Source organism: Notolepis coatsorum (assembly GCF_963971535.1).
Source record: "Notolepis coatsorum genome assembly, chromosome: 2".
Lineage (NCBI taxonomy): Eukaryota > Metazoa > Chordata > Actinopteri > Aulopiformes > Paralepididae > Notolepis > Notolepis coatsorum.
The window spans coordinates 139,427,909-139,452,088 of NC_140166.1; the positions used below are offsets into that span (position 1 = coordinate 139,427,909).

Consider the following 24,180-nt stretch of genomic DNA (forward strand, 5'->3'; position numbering starts at 1 on the left):
GACTTCCGTGAGTTTAGACCCGTATGTAGGGTCTGTTGTTGTCAAGTGTCGGGATAGAGCGTAGGAACTTAAGGTTCCACTACGCTCAATATACGCGTAACTTGAGTCGGTTGGTCACATGACTCAATGTTACCGTGGCTTTTCAATCTATGGCTCACGTGGGAAGTCTCTCTGAGGAGTTCCGTCTCTCCTCTGTGGTAGGGATGACGGGATATAAAAATGTAAAAAAAATGTACCCTCGGCTGCATCAAGTGGGATTCATGTCAGTCGGTGTTTCTTTCTTTTTTAATAAAAAAGTGTGGAGAATGTGAAGCACGACAACCTTCTTGTCATTCTCCCAGGCGCCTTGAGGGATCGATGTGGGGTTTGGTTAGACTGTCCATTGATATGTTTTGGGTCCCGACGCATACATAGTGCTGGCTCGGGGTGTTTCTGATAAGAATCATGCGGGTGGTTAGTACGCCTTGGTTACTTGTTATTAAAACAGCGTTTTTATAAAGCAACTGGGATGGGGGATTTTTTCCTCTTCCGAGAGCCTGTTACTGGGTCTCGACGGATTCTCGTTCATATCTGGGGGATGTTAACTGAATAGATCAGAACACGCCCTTGGGGTGGGCCACCGAGCGCGGTTTAAACCGGACCGTCTGGGTGGCGCCCTCTTTTCATGTTTTAGATCAACACGCATATCTGCCCCTTCTCCTGGAGTAGGCATGTCGGCGTGGTTAGGGCACGGGACTGGTTCTGGTCACGCTGGTCCAGGTCAGTTAACCCGTTGTCCGCCGGGGATGCAGATCTGCTGTTCTGGTACCCTGAGGGACTTGGGCTTTTTTCAGGGGGAAAAATGCCGGGTTGGCCCGGGTGTCACAGGGTTAGGCGTTATGGAGACCCTTTGTTGGGTACACTTTGTACCTGGCACTATTGTAAGGGGCTGGTTCTCCTTCTTTCGCTCCTCTCTCACGCATGGCGAAGAGGGGGCTGTTGGGGTGGTCTTCTGGACCTCCTCTGGTAATCCTGTGTGCTTCCCGAGCCGCCGGGCCCGGTCCGAAGTAATGTTTCGTTGAAACCGTAGGCCTGGGATAACCCTTTTTTGGAAACTGAAACACTTGTACTGCGGTATAGCTGGTGTATACCCGCAGGTGTGTTTTGGAGTTTTTTCTTGAGGGGTTATAGGAACAACCACCGTCTGTGTACCGAGAGGGTGGTTGATTCCCTGGTGTGTTGGAGCAGAGTCAACTCCCGGGTTACCCGGTTGAGTGTGCCCCTGCACGTTCATGACGTCTCCCAATCGTGTCAGCCTTCTCTGTCTCGACTCCTCTGGGTCGGTTTTTTTTAATGGAGGCTTTGTCATGGTGCTCAACAACACCAGCATACGCCCCTTCCGCCGGGGGGGCTGTTTTCAGTTGACTCCTTTGGCGCCTGTCTCGTCCGCAGTGCTCCAGGCTCAGGTCTACAGCCTGCTGCCTTGTTTCCCCGGTGCGCTGCCTGCTTCCGTTGATTAAACTTTTTGAGTGCTTTACGGCCATGCTGACTGCCTGTTCTGCAGGGTCAGTGTGCCAGGCGGTGTACTATTGGGGGGTAAGGGCCCGCTCTTGGAGGGGCTCTATCCGAATACCCTGGCGATGTGGGGGGCGGTGTCACTAAGTGACCGCCTGGTGGGGTCTTGATGCCTGGCGTCATCGACCTCTCCGGGCCCCCTTTTTCCGGGGGATCCAGTCCCTTCAGTGGGTCTGGGTCTTCCTTCGCGCTCCGCTGCTACGGCCTTGCCACGGGGTTGGGTTTGCTCTTGACCCCGTGATTCTGGGGGCAGTAACGAGGGTTGTTCCTTCCGTTCGTTCCCTGGTGGCATGCGGGTTGTGCGTGTGCGTAGTCGTGGGGTCAAGCCACGGTCTGCTCACCCTGTGCGTTGAGTTGCTTGAGTTCCTCTTCGCACGGTCGGATCCGTCTCCCTCCCGTCCTCCAATAGGGAGGGTATCCTCCATTAGGGAGGGTCGGGGGGCTCGGTCCTCCCCGGTCTGATGGTTGTGGGGGGCCTCAGCGGGGTACATTTGTCGAGCTTTGGCTCCCGCTCAGCTCCTCTTGTGCAGAATGATGCTGAGCGGCAGCCATAATGAAATAGAACGTAAGGTTATGTATATAACCAAGTTCTATGAATTATGGTGACGCTCAGCACCAGGACGCCGCTGCAGCCCTTGATCTCGCCTTGTGGTGAAAGTTTGGGAAGGAGGCGAGTAGGTGACCACACACCTGCTTATGAAGGTAAGCGGATAGGGGTGTGGCCAGACGAATGTTGGGATGTAAAGGTACATTGTGGAATTTTTTATTCAGTGCGTGTGCACGAAGTGAAGTGCGTGCAGAATGATGCTGAGCGTAACCATAATTCATAGAACTTGGTTATATACATAACCTTACGTTAACCTTTCACTACCACACTACATCAGGTTAACCTTTCTCTACCAGACTACAGAAGGTTAATCTTTCACTACCACACTACAGAAGGTTAACCTTTCACTACCACACTACAGAAGGTAAACCCTTTCACTGCCACACTACAGAAGGTTAACCCTTTCACTACCACACTACAGAAGGTTAACCTTTCACTAGCACACTACAGAAGGTTAACCTTTCACTAGCACACTACAGAAGGTTAACCCTTTCACTACCACACTACAGAAGGTTAACCTTTCACTACCACACTACAGAATGTTAACCCTTTCACTACCACACTACAGACGGTTAACCTTTCACTACCACACTACAGAAGGTTAACCCTTTCACTACCACACTACAGAAGGTTAACCCTTTCACTACCACACTACAGACGGTTAGTGAAAGGTTAACCTTCGGTAATGTGGTATTGAAAGGGTTAAGATGATCTCAGTTGTGTTCAGTGACATTATCGTGAAACAAATGACATTTCTTGAGAGCCGCAAAATGATCTACAGTACACAGCATTAAGATGGTTTAACATCTTGAAATACTGCCAGACAGATTAATTTAAAACAAGCATTAGATTTCCGCCTGAATTACCATCAGTCTCACAGTTTGACATCTGTAAATTATATTCGTTTTATTTAACCTCTCAAATATTTAACCTCTCAAACAACACATGCTGGATTTATTTCCCCTCTTCATATAAAGCCTATAATCCATTTAAAAGAATCGACTGTGTGAATATGAATCCCAGCACATGACTAAAACAAACCAAAACCAATAACCTTTTAGCGTAATGTAAACAAACCCATAACAACACAACGTACAGCATGGATTCATCATACAGCATGTGGTGTCAAAGCTCCTTACAGCAGCGTCGAGTGAATACATGTTTAGTATTTCATTTCAAACCTTTATTTAAACTCGAAAGGCAACTGAGGTTTCCCTAATTTTTCACGTCGAGTGTACGCACAGAAATAAGCACAAAAAGGCATATAAAATCACAGTGTATAAAATAATAACAATGAGACAACAAGATGAGGCAAAAAGCAAGGATAACAAATCAATTAAAACACGTACAACTCGATTGACAACGGTTGGAGATCAAGGTTTTAAACTCTGCAACAGAGGGGAGAATCTCAAGCTTTAACTGTTGGGAGTTCATTCCATGAGCTAGAGGGGCATCATAGCAAAATGCAGATTCACCCTGTTCAGAGCAAACTCAGGGGACCTTAAGGACCAGCCAGTCACTAGACTTAAGGACCAGCCAGTCACTAGACCGGTTCCCTCTGGCCTCCAGGGGTAACTTTATCGAGTCAGGAGAGAGAACCCTAAATATGTTTACTTATTTCAAGAAATCTTGGTGTGGAGGGACTGGGAGACCCATGTTACTGACTCTTTTTTTACACTTATTTGCAAATGTAACAGTAAAGTGCAATAGTAATACACAATGTACAGGTGATTAAACTGGATATAAAATGTATAAATTAGTACTACTGAGTGCTATTCAGATGTACGTACAGAGTTGTAGTATTACTATGTACAGTGATACAGGTATAGACACTATGGTAGTAAGTCATACTGGCTAATAACTAGTAAGAGTAGGTAAGGGATATGTACTGATATAGATATAGTATCTACAGATATGTAAAACAGGATTATATGCAAGTAAGTACAGACAGATGTGGATATATATGTAAGGTAATAATAAATACATTCTTAGTTATAAATATATTAAACAGTATATACAGCATTATTGTACATGCTATCATACAGAGTTGTATGGGTTATATGCAGGTGTATAAGTAGTTTCAAGTTTCAAGTTTCAAGTTTCTTTAGTAGGTATATACTGTGTATATATATATATATATATATATATATATATATATATATATATATATATATATATATATATATATATATATATATATATCTGAATGCAGGTATATGGATATTTATATATATATATGGGTAGACTATAGTTTGAGGTAGGTAGTTATGATTATTATGATTACTATCATTACAGTGAAGGACAGTTGTAGACCGTGAAAGCAGTAGGTACTAGGTAGGTATAAACAGTACTGTATATTTGTATGTCTTGTATGTCATAAATGTCTTGATGAATTGAAAATGGAAGACCCTGATGATGTAAACAAGACGAAAGTCTTTTTCTGGTCTGCATCCTCTTAGCAGTTGTTTGCATTGAGCCGTACTGTATTGTACCCATTCTGCAATCTGTTAATAATGTTTTCAATCACTATACATTGAGTACAGGCAACCTGGCTGTTATTTCTCAGCCAGGAAATACTGTACAAGGGGCTCTGAGCTCTGCATCCTCCCTGCACTGGTGCTGCATGAGTCTCCTAACAACTAGGTCTCTCGGGGTGAAACATCAGCAGCTGCTCTCGTCTCTCTGCCATCTCCCGCAGCTCTAGGACGATGAATGGACTATTAATAGATGCTCTGTAGCTTCGTCTGTGTGGTTCCTGCAGGCTGTGGTTCCAGCAAAGAAGGTCTTCCAATATCAGGGTTCCCACAGACGTTGCAAAATGAAATTCAAGGACTTTCAAGTACTTTTCTAAGCACCATTTTTTCATTTTAAAGGGGCATTTAAAAAAGGATGCAATCTGTTTTTTGAATAATCGGATCCAATATGTATGGCTTAAAACCAATTTCCGACAATTAGTTACACTTTAAATAAAAAAAAATTATTTCTTGATTCTGAACTATTTTAATCATGGATGAACAAAACTTTTAATGCGAATGGCTGATTTGAATTTCAAGGACTTTTTAAGCACCTTGTTACAAAATTGGCTGTTTTCAGGGAATTCCAGGCCTTGACGTTTTTTTTTTTTAAAGATCAATCACTTTAAGGACCTTGTGCGAACCCTGCAATATACATTTCTCTCTCTGATAAGGCAGGGGATTTTGGAATTCCGAAGCGGCGGTTAAAATCGCGTCGTCACCGGCGTCCCAGCGTTTCCTCTGTGACAGCGGACATTTTGGTGTTAGCCCTTTTGGCTTTTAGAAATTGGAATGTTAACAAAACGTTAAATCTTTTGGTGAAATGCAATTTTCCCATTAACCCCACGTGCAGTACACTGGAAAAGCAGGAGCTAGTCTTAACATGACGAGCATGTTAAGACTTATCCCCCCCCCCACAACACAACCCGCCTCGGCCAGTCCTTCCTGCCGGTAGCCATCAGGCTCCCGTGGGCACGGACTGCTGCCAATTGCTGGAGAGCTAGCTGGTGAACTTGAGAACTGTTAGGACTATCTGACTCTTTATAATAAACTGTTAGGACTGTCTGACTCTTAACCCTTTGGTTGCCGAAAACGGAGATCTACGTTTCTGTGGCCCAGCGCTTGAGTGCCGGACACGTAGATCTACGCTTCTGTTTCGGTATTTCTTTTATTCGCTATTGCCATTCATAATTCATCGGGGCAGCCTGTGCATGCTGTACTGAATGTGTCTGAGATCGCAGACGGTCAATACCGCCGCCTACCGCCTTGCGGTCGCTATTGCACTCCATTTGAAACAATGTAGTTTATTTTCTCTACGGAGCTGCGGCATGGGGGCAGGTCTTAAACACTCCGGCAAAACAATCGCTTGTAGGGATGGCTTGGACAACTGACCCCGCCCGCCCGTTCATGTGCAATGCCGGATAACGTCGGAGACAGGATTGCTGTGGATATCTGGAATGGCGATCAGATAATTGGATTATTCTTTTTGCATTACATCAGAGACAAGGTAAGGACTCTATATTACCGATCTTGCGTTGATCTGATATTTTTTCCCCGCGATCGAAACATGTCTGTGTTTTATGTGTGTGGGCCATGTACCGTTGGTCACATCACGGCATGAATGGGTGCCCCGCTGCAAGCCCCCTTTCGTCCGTGCATGATGAAAGATAATACCGATAATCTAGCGTTGATTTCAGATTGATTGTTGATCCAAGCGAGGAATGGCAACGTGATAAGTGAATTCCAATAAAACGCTGTTTTCGCGTCTTTTCATGGGATTACACAGAATCACTGAAACTATACTCACCACGGTATAAAAAGGAAATGTACGGATGAAAAAAGTATCTGTTTTTTGCATGTTGACTGGAAGAAACTCACTGACAATCAAAAACGTTATTAGATCCATAGCTATAATATTTAATATAGTTTTTAGCACTGCAAACACGCCATTCTCTCCATTGAATAGAACGCTGGCACTGAAGGCCCACAGTGCCCCCTGCTTACATTTACATTTAGTCATTTAGCTTACGCTTTTATCCAAAGCGACTTACAAGTTCTGTACGACAAGTCATCAGGAAGGGTACAAGTTCAACTCTATCAGCTGAGTAACAATGTTCATCAAAGTGTTGCGTGTTACAGTGTAGGTTAGTTTATTAGGACAAGTGCATGACAGTAAGGTTAGTTAGGGTTAGAGTATTTTTATTTGTATTTTTATTTTTTTATTATATTATTATTATTATTTCAGATAATGGTTGAAGAAGTGCGTCTTAAGTCGACGGCGGAAGATTGGACGGGTTTCGGCTGTCCTAACTGGGGTGGGTAGTTCATTCCACCATTGTGGGGCAAGGACTGAGAATAGGCGACTTCTCTTTGATGACCCTCCCGGAGCTTGGATAGGAGTAGGTCTGAGGCGGCCAGAAGATGCAGAGCGTAGGGGTCTTGATGGTGTGTAGTTAGAGACCATTGACCGGAGGTAGGCGGGGGCGGTTCCCTTTGCCGCACGGTATGCCAGGTCGAGGGCCTGCTCTTAATAATAAATACCGTTAGGACTATCTGACTCTTAATAATAAACACTGTTAGGAGGACTATCTGACTCTTAATAATAAACACTTTAGAATATGGATGTTAAAGTGAGGCCCTGGGCTGCTTCCTGATCGTAGCTTTAGATGGATGTTAAAGTGAGAGGCCCTGGCTGCTTCCTGATCGTAGCTTTAGATGGATGTTAAAGTGAGGCCCAGGCTGCTTCCTGATCGTAGCTTTAGATGGATGTTAAAGTGAGGCCCTGGCTGCCTCCTGATCGTAGCTTTAGACGGATGTTAAAGTCAGGCCTTGGCTGCTTCCTGATCGTAGCTTTAGATGGATGTTAAAGTCAGGCCTTGGCTGCTTCCTGATCGTAGCTTTAGATGTTAAAGTGAGGCCCAGGCTGCTTCCTGATCGTAGCTTTAGATGGATGTTAAAGTGAGAGGCCCTGGCTGCTTCCTGATCGTAGCTTTAGATGGATGTTAAAGTGAGGCCCTGGCTGCTTCCTGATCGTAGCTTTAGACGGATGTTAAAGTGGGGCCCTGGCTGCTTCCTGATCGTAGCTTTAGACGGATGTTAAAGTGAGGCCCTGGTTGCTTCCTGATCGTAGCTTTAGATGGATGTTAAAGTGGGGCCCTGGCTGCCTCCTGATCGTAGCTTTAGATGGATGTTAAAGTGAGGCCCTGGCTGCTTCCTGATCGTAGCTTTAGATGGATGTTAAAGTGAGGCCCTGGCTGCTTCCTGAAAGTAGCTTTGCAGACAAACTCTCAACTTGCACATGTCCATGTGCGCTTTAAGATCGCCTGCACCTTTATTGGACACACACGTGTATGTGCAAGCTTTGCACACGGTGCACTCCGCCTCCCGTTTGTTCCGACGGGTCGGTACATTTGGAATTTCTTCTGCAGTTCATCTGTAAAAGTACATTTGCGCGCATTGTGAACGAGCTGCCGCTCTGTCCCCTTCCTGTTTGTGTGTGACTGTGAGCGTAGTTGTAGAGCCGCCCACAAAGCTTCTCAGGGATTACGTCACACACGCAACAGAGTACCGTAGTATTCTGTGCAATGCGCCGGTCAATTTAAGTACATGCAAACGCTCCGTGAAACCCGGACATTTTTATGAATTTATAAACCCCGCCCGGACGGCCCGGGGAGGGCGTGAAAAAAGGACATGTCCGGGCAAAAGAGGACGTTTGGTCACCCTATTTAGACGGATGTTAAAGTGAGGCCCTGGGAGCCAGGCTGCGTGGCGGTCATCACCTCGTTCTTCCAGTTGCGGGCCAGGAAGTGTTCTGCGACGTGGGCGGGCAGCACGTTCTCCAGCAGGACCCGGTTGAGGTTCTCCATGGTCTCGATCTCCTCGCACTCCCTCTTGAACTTGTTCTTCCACAGGAAGTCTAACCTACAGTAATATTCATTCTGTTACAAGAGGACACAGAGGTGAAGAGACTGAAGGTACGTTCTCACAGCTTGCTTCCATCACAGTCACTGAGAAACAAAGAAGAAAGAAAGGGGGAAAAAGTACTACAAAGATGGATTCCACTGAGATGAAAAAAGGACTACAAAGATGGATTCCACTGAGATGGAGTAAGAAGAAGAAAAAGTACTACAAAGATGGATTCCACTGAGATGGAGTAAAAACAAAAAAAAGGACTACAAAGATGGATTCCACTGAGATGATGTAAGAAAGAAAAAAATAACTACAAAGATGGAATCCACAAAGCCACTGTAAGAAAGAAGGGGGGGGGGGGGGGGTAAATATCAAAGACATCACAAGACACAAAAAAAGAAACAAGTACAAATATGGATTCATCCCACCAAGCCCTATAACGTAAGAAGTCAGGTTGCATTCAGGTCATATCGGGAGGAGCGTTCTACTTGGAAATACCATTAACATTTTGAGTGGCAACGACGAGAAATCTTGTTAGTTCATGCCATGCATTGAGTGCCAAGAACAAGAAATCTCGTTATTTAATCGTTATTTTTTTTATTATCAATGTCCATTAATTTTTCATCAATCTAGCCTCACGTTACCAGTGTGGATCTGTCTGAGCTCGAACAGGGAAAATACCGCCCCCTATCGTCTCTCCGGATGGTATTGCACCCCATTGGATTGGACTGAATGAAATGGATGGGAAAAAAAGAGTCCGGATTCCACATTTTACTTGTCAGGCATGTAACCGGAGACGATCCCACTCATTGCTCACCCTCAGAACAGCGTGGAATCGGTATTTCCAGTACCCAGCGTTGGATCAATAAACGCGATCGATATTTAGAATGGCGATCAGGAATTGGAATAATCTTTTTGGAGAACATCTGATCTGAGGTAAGGAATCTATTTGACCAGTCTTGGGATAATCAGAGCTCTTTTCACATATATATCAGCGTGTCCCATATGTGTGTGTGTGGCTGTGAGTGTGTGTGTGCTGATCAGGAAATAAGATAATCGATTTTTCAGCCCGCTTCTCTAGCGTGCATAAGTACACATATACTATTGATAATCTAGTGTTTATTTGAAAACGATTCATAAATAGGTCGAAAAATGACACAGTGTTTTGTGTATTACAGTAAAGCGCGATTCATGCAGAATCTTTTTTTCTTTTTCTGGAAGTTTAAAAAAAACTAGCGTTTTTCAAAATGGTATAAAACGGAAATGAACCGATTAAAAAACAATCCGCTTCAACAATGTTGACTGCAAACAAGTAATTGATAAGCGACGGGCGTATTAGACACATAGCCATAATTTAAGATATAGTTTATGCGTTCGCAAATGTGCTCGCTCTCTCATTGAATAGAGCGTTGGCAATCCAGAGCCAACCCGTGCGCCCCCTGCTGGCACTCAAAGTGTTAAGGTTGGCCGCTCTTAGTCAGTTTAGTAAATGCTACTTGGGTTTTGCGATGGACAAACATTACTATAAGTATGTATAACTTTAAACTGATTATTCACTCAGGAATCGTGTATTATATCATTATCAGAACTGTTACAACGTCACAATGAGACGACAAGCAGGGTGTCTTTTTCATCGCTAGCGGACACTGTTACTTCAGCAGTTAAACTACAGACTGAGGAGATAGTAAATTTTGCTATCTCGTTGACTTTATTTACTATCTCCTTAGTCCTTATTTACAATGATGGCCTGGCGAGAGGACAAAAGGGAAATGAGACAAAAAAATCCAATAAAATAAATAGAGGTTAAGGGGAAATAATTTTAACACATCAAACAAACAACCAAATAACATTACAAGGTATGTAATACATGAAGCAGAACAGACAGTTAAAAGGCTGGGTGAAAGGTCCCAGTAAATATACCAATGGTAGAACACTTTAGATGTCTTGGAGTTGAAATATTCCCCACTATTTGCCAAACGGTGAAGTATAATTATACCGGATTCCTAGATAGGATCACAAACGACTTCGGCAGGTGGTCAAAACTAAAAAACTCAGTACAGGCCCGAGCATCAATAGTTAAGATGGATGTTTTGCCTAGAATAAACTTTTTCAGCTCAATGTTGCCGTTACCTCCCCCTGTTGGTTACTGGCAAAAATTACAATCCGCCGCATATAAATTTATTTGGAACAACAAACCTCCACGAATAAAAAGATCCACTGCACAGAGAAATAAAGCCGACAGGGGTTTAGCATTCCCAGACTTCAGCTACTATTTTAAAGCGTTCTCTTTAAGACCACTGATCACCTGGTTTGATTATCAAGCATCTGTATCCTGGATACCATTAGAGGAGAACATAGTGGCACCACATAGACTGCAGGATATAGTATACATCAACTTATCAATTAAGCAATGCAACTTGAAATTTGGCCCTCTTATTACACATGTGATCCGGATATGGCGTGACACACAGAAAAAATGTACTAACCAACATAAATGGCATAGTCATTCTCCCCTATTTAATAACAGTTCACTCCTTATTGCACAATAACCTATCAGATTTACCAAATGGGAAAAGAAGGGCATACATACATTGGGGGATGTCTTCAACGACCGGGGTTTTTGCAGCTTTAAAGATATATCTAACAAATTTAACCTCACCAAATCAGCAACACAGATATCACAAATTCTTTTATGAAAAGGAGTCATCGAGAGGCTTCGTCTCTGATTTTTATCGTCACTTACTTACGTCCTCATATGAGGTCCTTCCTCTAGACTTAGTCTGGAGGAAGGATATACCAAACTTGGAAGTAGATTTTGATTGGGATGAAGTTTGGGCAAACGTACGGTTGTCATCACGTAACCCGGATCATCAACAGATTAATCTTAATTTTATTCATAGGACTTACTTAACTCCTAGACGTTTGTACCTAATGGGGCTCAAACAAGACTCTCGATGCTCCTTATGTTTAAACGGTGATGTTGGTACATTTATGCATATGTATTGGGAATGCCCTCCTGTTAAGATATTCTGGGAAGAAGTAACCACGCAATTATCAGAATTTTTATTTCTGACCATACCTGTACTGCCTTCTGTATTGTTGTTGAATGATGTTTCTCAGTTAGCAGCCTCTATACAGGTAAAGAGACTAATTTTGTCCGGTCTTACGGCTGCTAAAAAGCTGATAGCATCACGCTGGATTCAACCGGATAAAATGTGCCGGAAGGTATGGGTTCTTACCTATCTCGATGTGATTTACCTAGAGATATCTACCGTGTGGTGGAGAGGATAAAGGATAGCATATGAATTTGTAATTCCTGGTGTTAAACGAAATAATGGATGGATTGTCCAAAAGGGGGTCCTGAGGGGGGGCGGGAAGAGCGAGCAAGAGCATATGTATTGTATTGTATTTATTATGGGTATATCTTTTAATCTACATTTATTTTGATTTCAGTACTGGACTGTCATTATTGTTGTTATTATTATGTCGATCATAGTCCTGTGATTTATTGTGGATTTCTACTGTTAATGTATTGTGTGTCTGGTTTTATGTAAAAAAAGAGTAAATAAAAAACATTTGTTAAAAGAAAAAAGGCTGGGTGACAGCTGCAGGTCTGTGTAAACTAAAGTAGTGAGGAGGATTATTGCAAAATAAACATTGGTTCTAGCTAGTTCACCAGTAGTACAGCGCCATGGATATAGACACTACACATGAAAGGTTGAAATGTCGACCATGAATTGCCCTTTTCACATTGAGATCGCAACACCGCCTACTGCATTACATTTAAACTATAGTGCTGTCAATAGATTAATTTTCTTTTACTATTTAATCTCACAATTTTCTGGAATTAATCTAGATTAATCTACTTAAGATCTTTGTCGTCCTTTTTTCCCCTTCCTTTCTTCTTCTTTGTTTCTCAGTGACTGTAACAGATATTTACTTGAGTAAAATCATGGAATTAATGTAGAATCAACACAAAGAAAGTATGTTTAGATTCAAAGACTATTTTAATAGCTTTATTTGATCTTTGAATACAGTTTCTCTCCTGTGAAATACAAATGTTCAACAAAACCATCAACATTGACTCAGCTAGACCTCTTTCTTATATCCGCGGCGCTAACAGAAATAAAAACAACCCAGGCCCATGTTGAAGTGCAGATTGGCTTAGAGGACGATAATGTCTGCAAAAAGGTGCATGAGTCAATGCAAAAAAATAACAAGCAAAGATACTGCTGAAAGTTCAGAACGTTGAAAAATTTTCACTACATAGATTCATCTAGATAAAAAAACGCTTTAAATAATTAAAATTAATCTCCAAAATTAAAGCATTAACTTTGACAGCCCTAATTTAAACACATTTAAAGTGCAGCAATAGTATTATAGCCGGCTATACTACAGACAACACTATTACAACATATAAGTTGAATGTCAATGATGCATTGCCTTGTTCATTATGAGTACTGCGAAAACAACAAACATTTGGCACAGACATTAATCAGGACAAACAAATGCCCGGTGGGTTCTGTTCCAGCTGGTACCATGATAACAATACAAGCGGACATTTCATTTTCTGGCTGGTGAAAAGCTGGGGGCTCAGGTGTGAAGAGATTCCCATTTTAAAGTCTGTCGCTTGATCCTCCAATCAAGGAGAGAGGGGCGGGGTTTTGGATTGAGCTCAATGAACTGATTCGATGGATCAATTAACTAATTTGATAGGTCAATGAACTGATTTGATCGATGAACTGATTTGATAGGTCAATTAACTGATTTGATAGGTCAATGAACTGATTTGATAAATGAACTGATTTGATGGGTAAATTAACTGCTTTGATGGCCCAATTAACTGATTTGATGGATCAATTAACTGCTTTAATGGATCAATTAACTGCTTTGATAGGTAAATTAACTAATTTGATGGGTCAAATTACTTATTTGATAGGTCAATTAACTAATTTGATGGCCCAATGAACTGAATTGATGGGTCAAATTACTTATTTGATAGGTCAATTTACTGATTTGATGGGAGTATGTGTGTCAATCAGCTCGGAGAAACAAACAGAGTTTGGGTAAATGGAGAGAGAGAGAGAGATAGAGAGAGAGAGAGAGAGAGAGAGAGAGAGAGAGAGAGAGAGAGAGAGAGAGAGAGAGAGAGAGAGAGAGAGAGATAGGGGTAAAAATAACTAGATGGCGAAAGTTAATACAAGGAATATAATTACTTGCAAGAAGCCATGGAGAGAAAGAAAGGAAATATGAGAGTGAACACGTGAGGAAAGAGAAGGTGTGTGTGTATGTGAGTGCACGTGTGCATGCGTCTGTGTGTGTGTATCCGAGTGTGTTTTTAGCTGCAACCTGCAGCTCTATAGGTCAGTTCTATATCGTATTAGCTTCCGCTCAGCGTCAACTGCACATATCTCACTTAGTGCATACAGATGAAGCTTTTAGTTTTCCTGGGCGCTTTGCCGCGACGTGAGCACGGTTATATCACGTCGTGGAAATGAATTAGGAACCCAGGCTGCTGTTCTATTTTATGCCGCCAGGAGGCGCAAAGTCATTAGACGGACGCTACAACGTCCTACACAGTATACTGTATAACGATCTGTATGTTTTGTTGTCTAAAATAAATACCATACCATGTCTAAAGCAATGTTGCACTGAATAAAAACTCACAAATGCACCTTTACATACCAACATCCGTCTGGCCACACCCCATCCGCTACCTACATAAGCAGGTGTGTGGCCACACACTCGCCTCCTTCTTCACTTTCACCACAAGAGAGTGCCTGTATACCAATCACTTGACAAGGGTATTTAGCTGAAGAAAGTTGAGTTAAGTGTTCACATTGTTTCTTGCTTTTTTCTTTCTCTCATACTTTTTAAAAGAAAAAAGCTAAGCTATAATGTTTACCTAGCAACATTACCCTTCACCAGCGATTCTCCATTTCCTCCTCTGCCGTGCGTCTTGGGGCGGGGTTGACGCCACTGTCGTGGGCGGCATCCGCGCCCGGTAGGCGTCCGGTGGATAGCTTGCCTCTCCAAGGAGCTGGTGCACCAGCGCCATCTCCTGTGAGATGACCTGGTTCCTGCTCTGGTTCCTTTGCCGCCGGAGAGTCGTCCGCCGTTGGGCGGCCGGCTCCTCTTGTGGCGGAGGATTTGAGACGCAAGCTTTTTGCATCTGCTCGCTCCCGTCGTAAGATGGTGGCTTGCAGACACGAACGGCCTGGTTTCGGGGAGTTTCTGGAGCCGGATGAGGATGCGTCTGCTTCTCCGTGGCCGATGGAAACTGAAGATTACATGGTAGAGGCAGATGGGTTCTTGTTCGACGCCCCGGTGGAGACATGTCCGCCTCCCGTTCAGAATAAACTGGCAGGGGGTGATATGTCTCCTTGGGGTCCCTCGTATGCTGATGTTGGGTTAGAACCTCCGACTCAGCGACAGGATGCCCTGCTATCAGCCACATCGGAATGTGGCTCTGCGATGTCCAGTAGTCTGCCGCATGTGAGGGATGCGGGCTCGGTGGGGGAAAGTATGCAGGGGGAACTGCATGCTTTGTTCCCCGAGCTCATGGTGGCGGCGGCAGTCGCAAATGGCGTGCCACTGCCGCAGCCACTGCCTGTTCCTGTCCCTGATGATCTCATAGGTCATTTATGGCAACGTTGTCCTGTGAGGGAGACGGGCGTTGTCTGCCCATTTTCCCCCTCAATGGAGGCCTACGTCCGTCAGGGACAGGTGGTCTCCCACATCACGGGCCTCACTCCCACCTACGTGCGAGTCACAAGGGTGGTGGGTTTGGTAGAGGGTATGAAGGAGGGGGTGCCTCGGCTTGATAGGCCGATGGCAGCTCTCCTTTGTCCTGAGGTGGTGTGGGAGCCTTTACGGAAGATGGTTCCCCACGGGAAATCGGCGAGGCGGTTGGCCAACTGGAGCGACCAGTCGTTCATCGCCGCGACTCAATCCCTAGCAGCCACGTCTAACATCGCACAGCTAGCGAGGTTCATGTCCGGGATAATGACGGGCGGTACGGAGCTGACCGAAATACAACGTGATCAGCTCGCCCAGGCGGCCGGAGCCATCCAGCATCTGATCCAGCTGCAGGCCGTCGCCGCTGGGATGGTACGCGCCCTGGCCACTCTAGCCCAGCGCCACCTTTGGCTGGAGCAGGCACGTGTGCCGGAGAAGAAGAGGACACCACTTCTGATGGCACCCCTCTCCGATGCTGGGCTCTTCGGGTCGGCGTTGCAGCTTATGACTTCAACCTGCAGGGAAATGCAGGAAGAGCGGTCCGTGCTCCAGCCTCATTTCCCCCCGCCCGATGTCGCCGGTGGAGTCAGGCGGAAGGCTCGTCGTCGGGGATCCGCGGCCGAAGCCGCCGCCGCTACCACCGCCACTGCTGGCCCTTCAGCGACGAAGGCCAGGAGGAGAGAGGGCGCCTCGACCACTGCAGCCGGCCCATCCACGCTCGGAGGTGACGGTAGGGATCGTCGAGACCAGCCTCCAGTCCTTTACCGTCCCTCCGGGGCTCCCCGGGGTGGCAAACCCCGAGCGGCTCGTGGCAGGCGTCGCTAGGAGTGACTTTTCCCCCTATCGTTTCCCCCTGTTCCCTTCCCCGGCCCGCATATGATTTTGTCAAATAAAAAGTCCCTCCTAGGAGGGACTGTATTTTGTTACAAACGGTGTGTTTATTCACTACATATGATGGGGATATGATGTGTGAACCTTCGCTAGTGTGGGTTTGATAGGAGGGCTAGACTTTATAGTCTTGTTTGGTCGCTACATTACATGTGTGCTTAAGCAAGGCCTGCAGCTTACACTCGTCGAAAGGGTTTTTTCTTCCTCGACCTGAAGACTTAGGTTCTTCATATAAAGGTAGAGGTTAGTTGTGTGTTCTGTTGCTTAAACGGTGATATTGAGCCACAACACTGTTGTGTTGGTCTGCAGTAATGCTTGTGTGTGTAAGGGTACCGTGGTCTTTTAGGCCGCTCTCTCTCTCCCTATCAAATCTTCTGTGTTCTTACAACATAAACACGGGTGTCGTGTTCACACACATATAAACTTTGGCCTTGTTATAAACCCTGTTCACAGACTTGTCTGTGGCTAGCGTGCATTGAGTTAGCTTATCCTTGGATATTCGCTGTTCATTAGCATATTGGCTACTTAAGGTATCATATGGCTATTGTTGTTGTCGTATTCGAGGGTTGGGCTTGCGAGGGGGTACCGAATAAACCCCTCCTTCCCTCTTCTGATTGGTCGGGTATTTTTTTACCCTTTTTTCATTCGGTCCGGCCAAGCTGTTAGGTTAGCTCGGCGGGGGGGGGGGGGGGGGGGTTCCCTGACTCCGCACCTATCACGGGCAGTTGAGTCATGGGATTCCCCCTGTCATAGAATACGTCACTGGGCACGTTTCTATTGGACGACGGCTTCCGTGATTTTTTTACAGACCCATGTGTGGTTCTCTGTTATTGTCAAGTTGTCGGGGCAGAGCGTAGGAACTTGGTGTTCTGCTACGCTCGATGTATGTGTAACTTGAGTCTGTTGGTCACATGGCTCAATGTTACCGTGCCTTTTTAATTCATGGCTCACGTGAGAAGTCTCTCTGAGGATTCCCGTCTCCTCCCTGTAGTGAGGTTGGCGGGGTGTAAAATGAAAATATGTTTTCCCTCAGCCGCGTCACATGGGATCTATGTCAGTCTGTGTTTTCTTTCTTTTTTAATAAAAAGGAGAGGAAATGAAGCGCGACGGCTTCTTGTCGTTCTCCCAGGCGACTTGGAGGAACAATGTCTGGTGTCTTGTTAGACTATGTGTTTGGGTCTCGACGCGTACATAGTGCTGGCTCTGGGTGTTTCTGATAGGAACCAACTGGGATGGCAACTGGGATGGAGTTTTTCTCTTACGAGCGCCAGTTTACTAGGTTTGTCTCGACTAATTCTCGTTCATATCTGGGGGATGTTAACGGAATAGATCAAAGCATAGGTAGAGGGGTCTCACGCCTTTGGGGTGGGCCACTGAGCGCGGTACGAATGGGACCGTCTGGGTGGCGCCCTCTATAATGTTTTAGACCGACACGCGTACTTGCCCCCCCCCCCAGGTCCAGGTCAGTTAACCCGTTGTCCGCTGGGGACGCAGATCTTCTGGTCTGGTACCCTGAGGGACTTGTGCTTTTTTCAGGGGGAAAAATGCTGGGTCGGCCCGGGTGTCACAGGGTTGGGCGTTATGGAGACACTGTTGTTGGGTACATGTTGTACCTTGTGCTGTCATGAAGGGGCTGGTTCTCCATTCTTTTCGCCCCTCTCTTCTCCCGCTTACGCATGGCTGAGAGGGGGCTGTTGAGGTGGTCTTTATAGAACTCCTCTGGCATCCCTGTATGCATCCCGGTCAGCCGGGTCCCGGTCCGAAGTTGTTTTCGTCGACCCGTAGGCCTGGGATAACCCCTTTTTGAAAACTGAAACACTTGTACTGCGGTATAGCCAGTGTAGGATTTTTTTCCTGAAGGGTTATAGGAACAACCACCGCATGTTGAACCAAGAGGGTGGTTGATTCCCTGGTGTGTTGGAGCGGAGTCAACTCCCGGGTTACCCGGTTGAGTGTGCCCCTGCACGTTCATGACGTCTGCCAATCGTGTCAGCCTTCTCGGCCTCGGCCCCTCTAGAGCGTCAGGGATTTTTTGGTGGAGGCTTTGACATGGTGCTCAACAATGCCAGCATACGCCCCTTCCGCCGGGGTGCTGTTTTCAGTTGACCCCTTTGGCGCCTGTCTCGTCCGCAGTGCTCCAGGCTCGGGTCAAGTGACTGCTGCCTGGATTGAGGGATCGGCCTCTTCTGGAGGTCGTCTCCCCGGTGCGCTGCCTGCTCCCGCTGTAGTGTAGCCTCTTGAGTGCTTCGAGTTACAGCCATGCTGACTGCCTGAGTATGTCAGGGTCAGTGTGCCAGGCAGCGTGCTAGTGGGGGGAAGGGCCTGCTCTTGGATGGGCCCTGTCCGAATACGCTGGCGATGTGGGGGGCAGTGTCACTAGTGACCGCCTGGTGAGGTCTTGATGCTCTGGCGTCGTTGGCCTCTCCGGGCCCCCTTTTTTCGGAGGGATCCAGTCCCTTCTGGGTCTGGGTCTTCCTTCGCGCTCCGCTGCTACGGCCTTGCCACAGGGTTGAGTTTGCTCTTGACCCCGTGATTTTGGGGGCGGTTTGTTCCTTCCGTTCGTTCCCTGGTGGCATGCGGGTTGTGCGTGTGCGTAGTCGTGGGGTCAAGCCACGGTCTGCTCACCCTGTGCGTTGAGTTGCTCGAGTTCCTCTTCGCACGGTCGGATCCGTTCCCTCCCGTCCTCCAATAGGGGGGGCCTCAGTGGGGTACATTTGTCGAGCTTCAGCTCCCGCTCAGCTCCCGTTGTGCAGTTGACGCTGAGCGGAAGCTAATACGATATAGAACGATAGGTTATGAATATAACCGTAGTTCTATGAGTATTAGTGACGCTCAGCGTCTGGGCGCCACTGCAGCCTTTGATCTCGCCTTGTGGTGAAAGATTGGGAAGGAGGCGAGTGTGTGGCCACACACCTGCTTATGTAGGTAGCAGATGGGGTGTGGCCAGACGGATGTTGGTATGTAAAGGTGCATTTGTGAGTTTTTATTCAGTGCATATACACTAAGTGAGATATGTGCAGTTGATCGTTGGTCGGTTTGCAATAGGCCATCCCCATTGCGATGCCCCCTTTTAGCCAATTGGCATGAACACACACACACACACATACTAACACACGTGTGAATGCATGCATAGATGCACATTATGCATGTATGTGGTTGCAGCTATTGCGAAATTGCGCTCAACTAAGTCTCACATTATGGGATAGATTGTCTCTAGGTCCATATTAGAATCAAGCGTTGGAAACAAGAGGTGAATTATCTCTCCTCTGCCGTATATACGTGTTGGTTATATATACATAATATATATATAGTATTATTTTTTGTAAGTATTTTTTTTATTTCCATGTCTGTTTTTGTTATGTCTGTTTAAGTCATTTGTATGTTTTGTATATCTATACGAAAAAAATAATTATCTTTGAAGTTTTGGATGTTATGCTGTTAAAAAATCGGAATGTTTGTAAGAATTGTGCAAAAACATAATAATAAAAAAAAATAAAAAATCAAGCATTGGGCTTAATTGCTCTATTAACACTTCCGGTGCCGTTCACATAGACTACGTTTCTGTCGCCCAATCGTTGTGTGCCGGAAACGTAGATCTACGTTTTTCTTACAGTATTTCTTTGAATCGCTATTGCCATTCATAATTCAGCGGGGCACCTTGTGCATACTGTTCTGAGTGTGTCTGAGCTGGCAGACGGTCTTATACCACCCTCTAACGCCTTCGGCCATTATTGCACCCCGTTAGAAACGGGTTAGTTTATTTTCTCTACCGAGCTGCGGTGTGGGGGCGGGTCCTAAACACACGCTTGTAGGGATGGTTTGGACTACTGACCCCGCCCGCCCGTTGAAGTACAATGCCCAACAACATCGGACACAGGATCACTGTGGATAACTGGAATGGCGATCAGATAATTGGATTATATTTTTTGCATTACATCAGATATACCAGGTAAGGACACTAATATATGAAAGCCTGCGTTGATCTGATATTTATTTCTACCGCGATTGAAGCTATCTGTGTTTTATGTGTGTGGCTGTCTACCGTTGGGTTGCAGGAGGGGGAGGGGGGGGGCACGCCGGTCTAAACAACATTGCATGCGTGCACGAGGAAGGATAATAATGATGATCTAGCGTTGATTTGAGGAACGTGTTTTCGCGTCTTTTCCCTGGAATGACTCAGAAGCAACCAAACTATATTCATATTCAAAACGGTATAAAACAAAAAAGTACGGATGAAAAAACAATCAGTTTTTTGCACATTGACTGGAAGCAACTCACTGAGACTCGATGGCGTTATTAGATGCATAGCTATACTATAAAATATACGTTTAGCTCTACAAACTACAACTACGTTTACACTTCCCGGAAGGGGCGTGGCACTCAATGTGTTAAATATAAACCCCAAAGGTCAGTTCAAAAATCTATTTCTCTCAATTAATGAAAAGTATTTTTTTGTAGATATAGGCTTTCCATAGGAGACTCAAGATATGGATCCCATTGTGAGAATTAATTTACTTCCCTCCAAGGATAAGGCTCTTATTTCAAACTACACTTAAGACACTTAACACCCCTAATTGCTCGCTGTCGCCTCCGCCATCGCTGTGTGAATGTGTGAGTGAACAGGTGAATGTGAGCAACACTATTGTGAAGCGCTTTGGATAAAAGCTGCTATATAAGTGCAGCATTTACCATTTACCATTGACACGCCTGAAGGGATGATTTGACCCAATTCAATAACATAGTTGGATATAAAAGTACTGCTCTCTCCGCGTCACACTGGTCTACTGACCTCCTTTCGTCCTGAACCACGGTACGCTATGAAGCCTAAATATAGTACAACACTTGCACACGGACGCAAAAAGTCTTTCCCTGTGATGTTCTCTATAGCCCTCTGAGGGCGTGTGTCCACTGCATGTCTGATCAGGCAGGAAGGCACAGGTAAGCCATCTAGCTTGGCTCAGCAGTTAGAAATTACTTCTGAACATGATTACAACACCAGAGGGGCCGCTTCTGGTAACATCAGAACAAAAACAGCACCAAAATAAAATGTTCTCAAACTCACTGGCATATATAGGTCAATAGCACTCTGGAATGCTCTGCCGAAAAACATCTCATCCACAATACATAATAAAATTACTTTCAAAAAAAAAATATTAAGAGATATCTTGCAAACATGTCAAGTATGTAACTGTTATCTGTGTATTTTATCTTTTTTTTCTTTGTTTGACTGGAATGTTAGATTTTATTATGTGAATTTGTATATTGGTATACATTTTTTATTTATGTGTTTTGAGATTTTTTGTTGTACATTTTGTATTGTATTTGTTTTGTTTGAATTTTTTATTCGTATTTTTTGTTGTACATTTTGTATTGTATTTGTTTTGTGCAGGACCCCAGGAAGACTAGAGGCTCTTTCATGTGTCTCTAATGGGAACCTTTAATAAACATAAACATAAACATAAACAGGCAGGAGGCTGGGAAGCGCTGGGGATGAAGCATATCCGTCCAGATCCAAAACCATGCACCTGGGAGCACAGCCCTATGTTCCCACAGCCCTACAGTATGTTTCCACAGCCCTATGTTCCCACAGCCCTATGTTCATACAGCCCTATGTTCCCACAGCCCTATGTTTCCACAGCCCTATGGTCCCACAGCCGTACAGTATGTTTCCACAGCCCTATGTTCCCACAGCCCTATGTTCCCACAGCCCTATGTTCCACAGCCCTATGTTCCCACAGCCCTATGTTCCCACAGCCCTATGTTCCACAGCTCTATGTTCCCACAGCCCTATGTTCCCCACAGCCCTATGTTCCACAGCTCTATGTTCCCACAGCCCTATGTTCCCCACAGCCCTATGTTCCACAGCTCTATGCTCCCACAGCTCTATGTTCCCACAGCCCTATGTTCCTACAGCCCTATGTTCCCACAGCCCTATGTTCCCACAGCCCTATGTTCCCACAGCGCTATGTTCCGACAGCCCTATGTTCCTACAGCCCTATGTTCCCACAGCCCTATGCTCCCACATCCCTATGCTCCCACAGCCCTATGTTCATACAGCACTATGTTCCCACAGGCAGCCCTATATACAGCCCTATGTTCCTACAGCCCTATGTTCCCACAGCCCTATGTTCCCACAGCCTTATGTTCCCACAGCCCTATGTTCCCCACAGCCCTATGTTCCCACATTTCCTTTTTCATAAATGTTTATCTGATTGTATCCCCCTTTCTCTTAATTTGGTAGCCAATTACACCCAACCTATTATCCAATTGTCCTCTGGTAGTAGAAGGTTTGTCTGTGGGACCATTGGGCTGTGGGACCAATGGGCTGTGGGACCATTGGGCTGTGGGAACATAGGGCATAATTTTTTTTCTCCCATTTTCTATTTTTCTCCCATCCCAATTTCGTATTGTCCAATTCTACCCTCCCCTGTCTCGAACGCTGTTAGGCGGCGGCCATGCCTCCCACAAGCCGGCTGCAATGTGGACGAAGCCTTGCATCACGTGTCCCCTCCGGTACTCGAGGAAGCAGCCGTCGCATCTTTTTCACCTGCACAGCGCGATCTCTCAGCGGCGGGGGTCTGCGTGGGAGGGACATGCCGCCCCCGTCGCTTCCTGATTCTGCTGCGCAGGCACACCAACCGACCTGTAGGAGTCGCTGTCCACAACGTCCGATCCCCACCCATCAGCTTTCCCACCCCTAACACTGCCAATTGTGTTAGTATGAACGACCAGCCAAGCTGATAGCAATGCGGAGAGCTGGGTTCGAACCCAGCGTCTCCTGCATTGGTGGCGAGCGCCTTGCCCACTACACCACCTAGCCGCCCACCATAAGGCTTCATTTTGAGTGAAAAAAAATATCTTAGAAATGTGGGAACATAGGGTTAGACCATCCATGTGGAAGTAGGCAACAACAGGATTATAGGAGGTTGAGAGGCAGCTAACGCTAGCTGTTTAGCCAGTTTGGGTTGGGTAACACTAGCTGTTTAGCCAGTTTGGGTTGGGTAACACTAGCTGTTTAGCCAGTTTGGGTTGGCTTTAATTGTACAAGATACTGTAGAAGCTGGTATGTCCTGCCAGGAAGCTCGGCCAGGAAGCGCCCCCAGAATGAGCAGCATCGTTAGCCTGTGTCTAGTCCCTGTGTCTCCCGGCTAGTAAATCTCCCGCTCCACACAGGTCATTACAGCCCAGGCTGTAACATAAATCACAGGCCCTGAGTGGACGGCGGGACAAACTAGCCTCCTGGCAGCCCGATACGCTGCCAATCCCTCAGGGCGGACATCGTCCACACAGAACTGTCTTTAATTCTACGAATTGGTACTGTATGTCCCTCTGGGATATATATATATATATATAAGACATGTCTTTACTTTATGCTGTAGAAACTGGTATCTGTGATATCGGGAGGTGCCAGGGCTGCTATTTTAATATCTGCATTTAAACAGCATGTTGAGAAGGGCCATGCGCGGTCATAAAGCAGTGAATCTATATCAAGATTCATCTATTTAAAGCGCTTTGGTTAAAAGCTGTTATATAAATGCAGTCCATTGACAGTTTGAAAGTAACCTTACTGACCCTGATTGTCACTAATTACAGTGTCACTTACTTAATTATGTATCTTGTTAGTTAGTGAGTTGTGTTTGTGACAGTATTGCAGAGGAAGACAGTTGAAAAGTGGGGGGGGGGGGACAATGAGAAATTAAAACTGAAATGAGGTGGAAAGGCGGACGTCACAGAAGAGAACAGATACGTTCCAACAATAGAAGAAAAGCAACGTTTGTGTGAAGCTGTGAAGATGAAGTATGTGTGGTCTGTGTGTCTCTGTGTGTGTGTTGTCTGTCTGTCTGTCTGTCTGTCTGTCTGTCTGTCTGTCTGTCTGTCTGTCTGTCTGTCTGTCTGTCTGTCTGTCTGTCTGTCTGTCTGTCTGTCTGTCTGTCTGTCTGTCTGTCTGTCTGTCTGTCTGTCTGTCTGTCT

The 24,180-nt window shown here is 45.5% G+C and overlaps 1 protein-coding gene across 1 annotated transcript in view; it reads right to left on the minus strand.

Moving 5' to 3' along the window:
- Window positions 1–24,180, minus strand: part of adcy2a (adenylate cyclase 2a) — a gene marked incomplete at both ends in the record, with an annotated part of 165,780 nt that overhangs the window by 35,554 nt on the left and 106,046 nt on the right. The window contains 1 exon segment of the mRNA XM_084308324.1: window positions 8,454–8,612. Within this exon segment, the coding sequence (XP_084164450.1) occupies window positions 8,454–8,612 (159 nt within the window).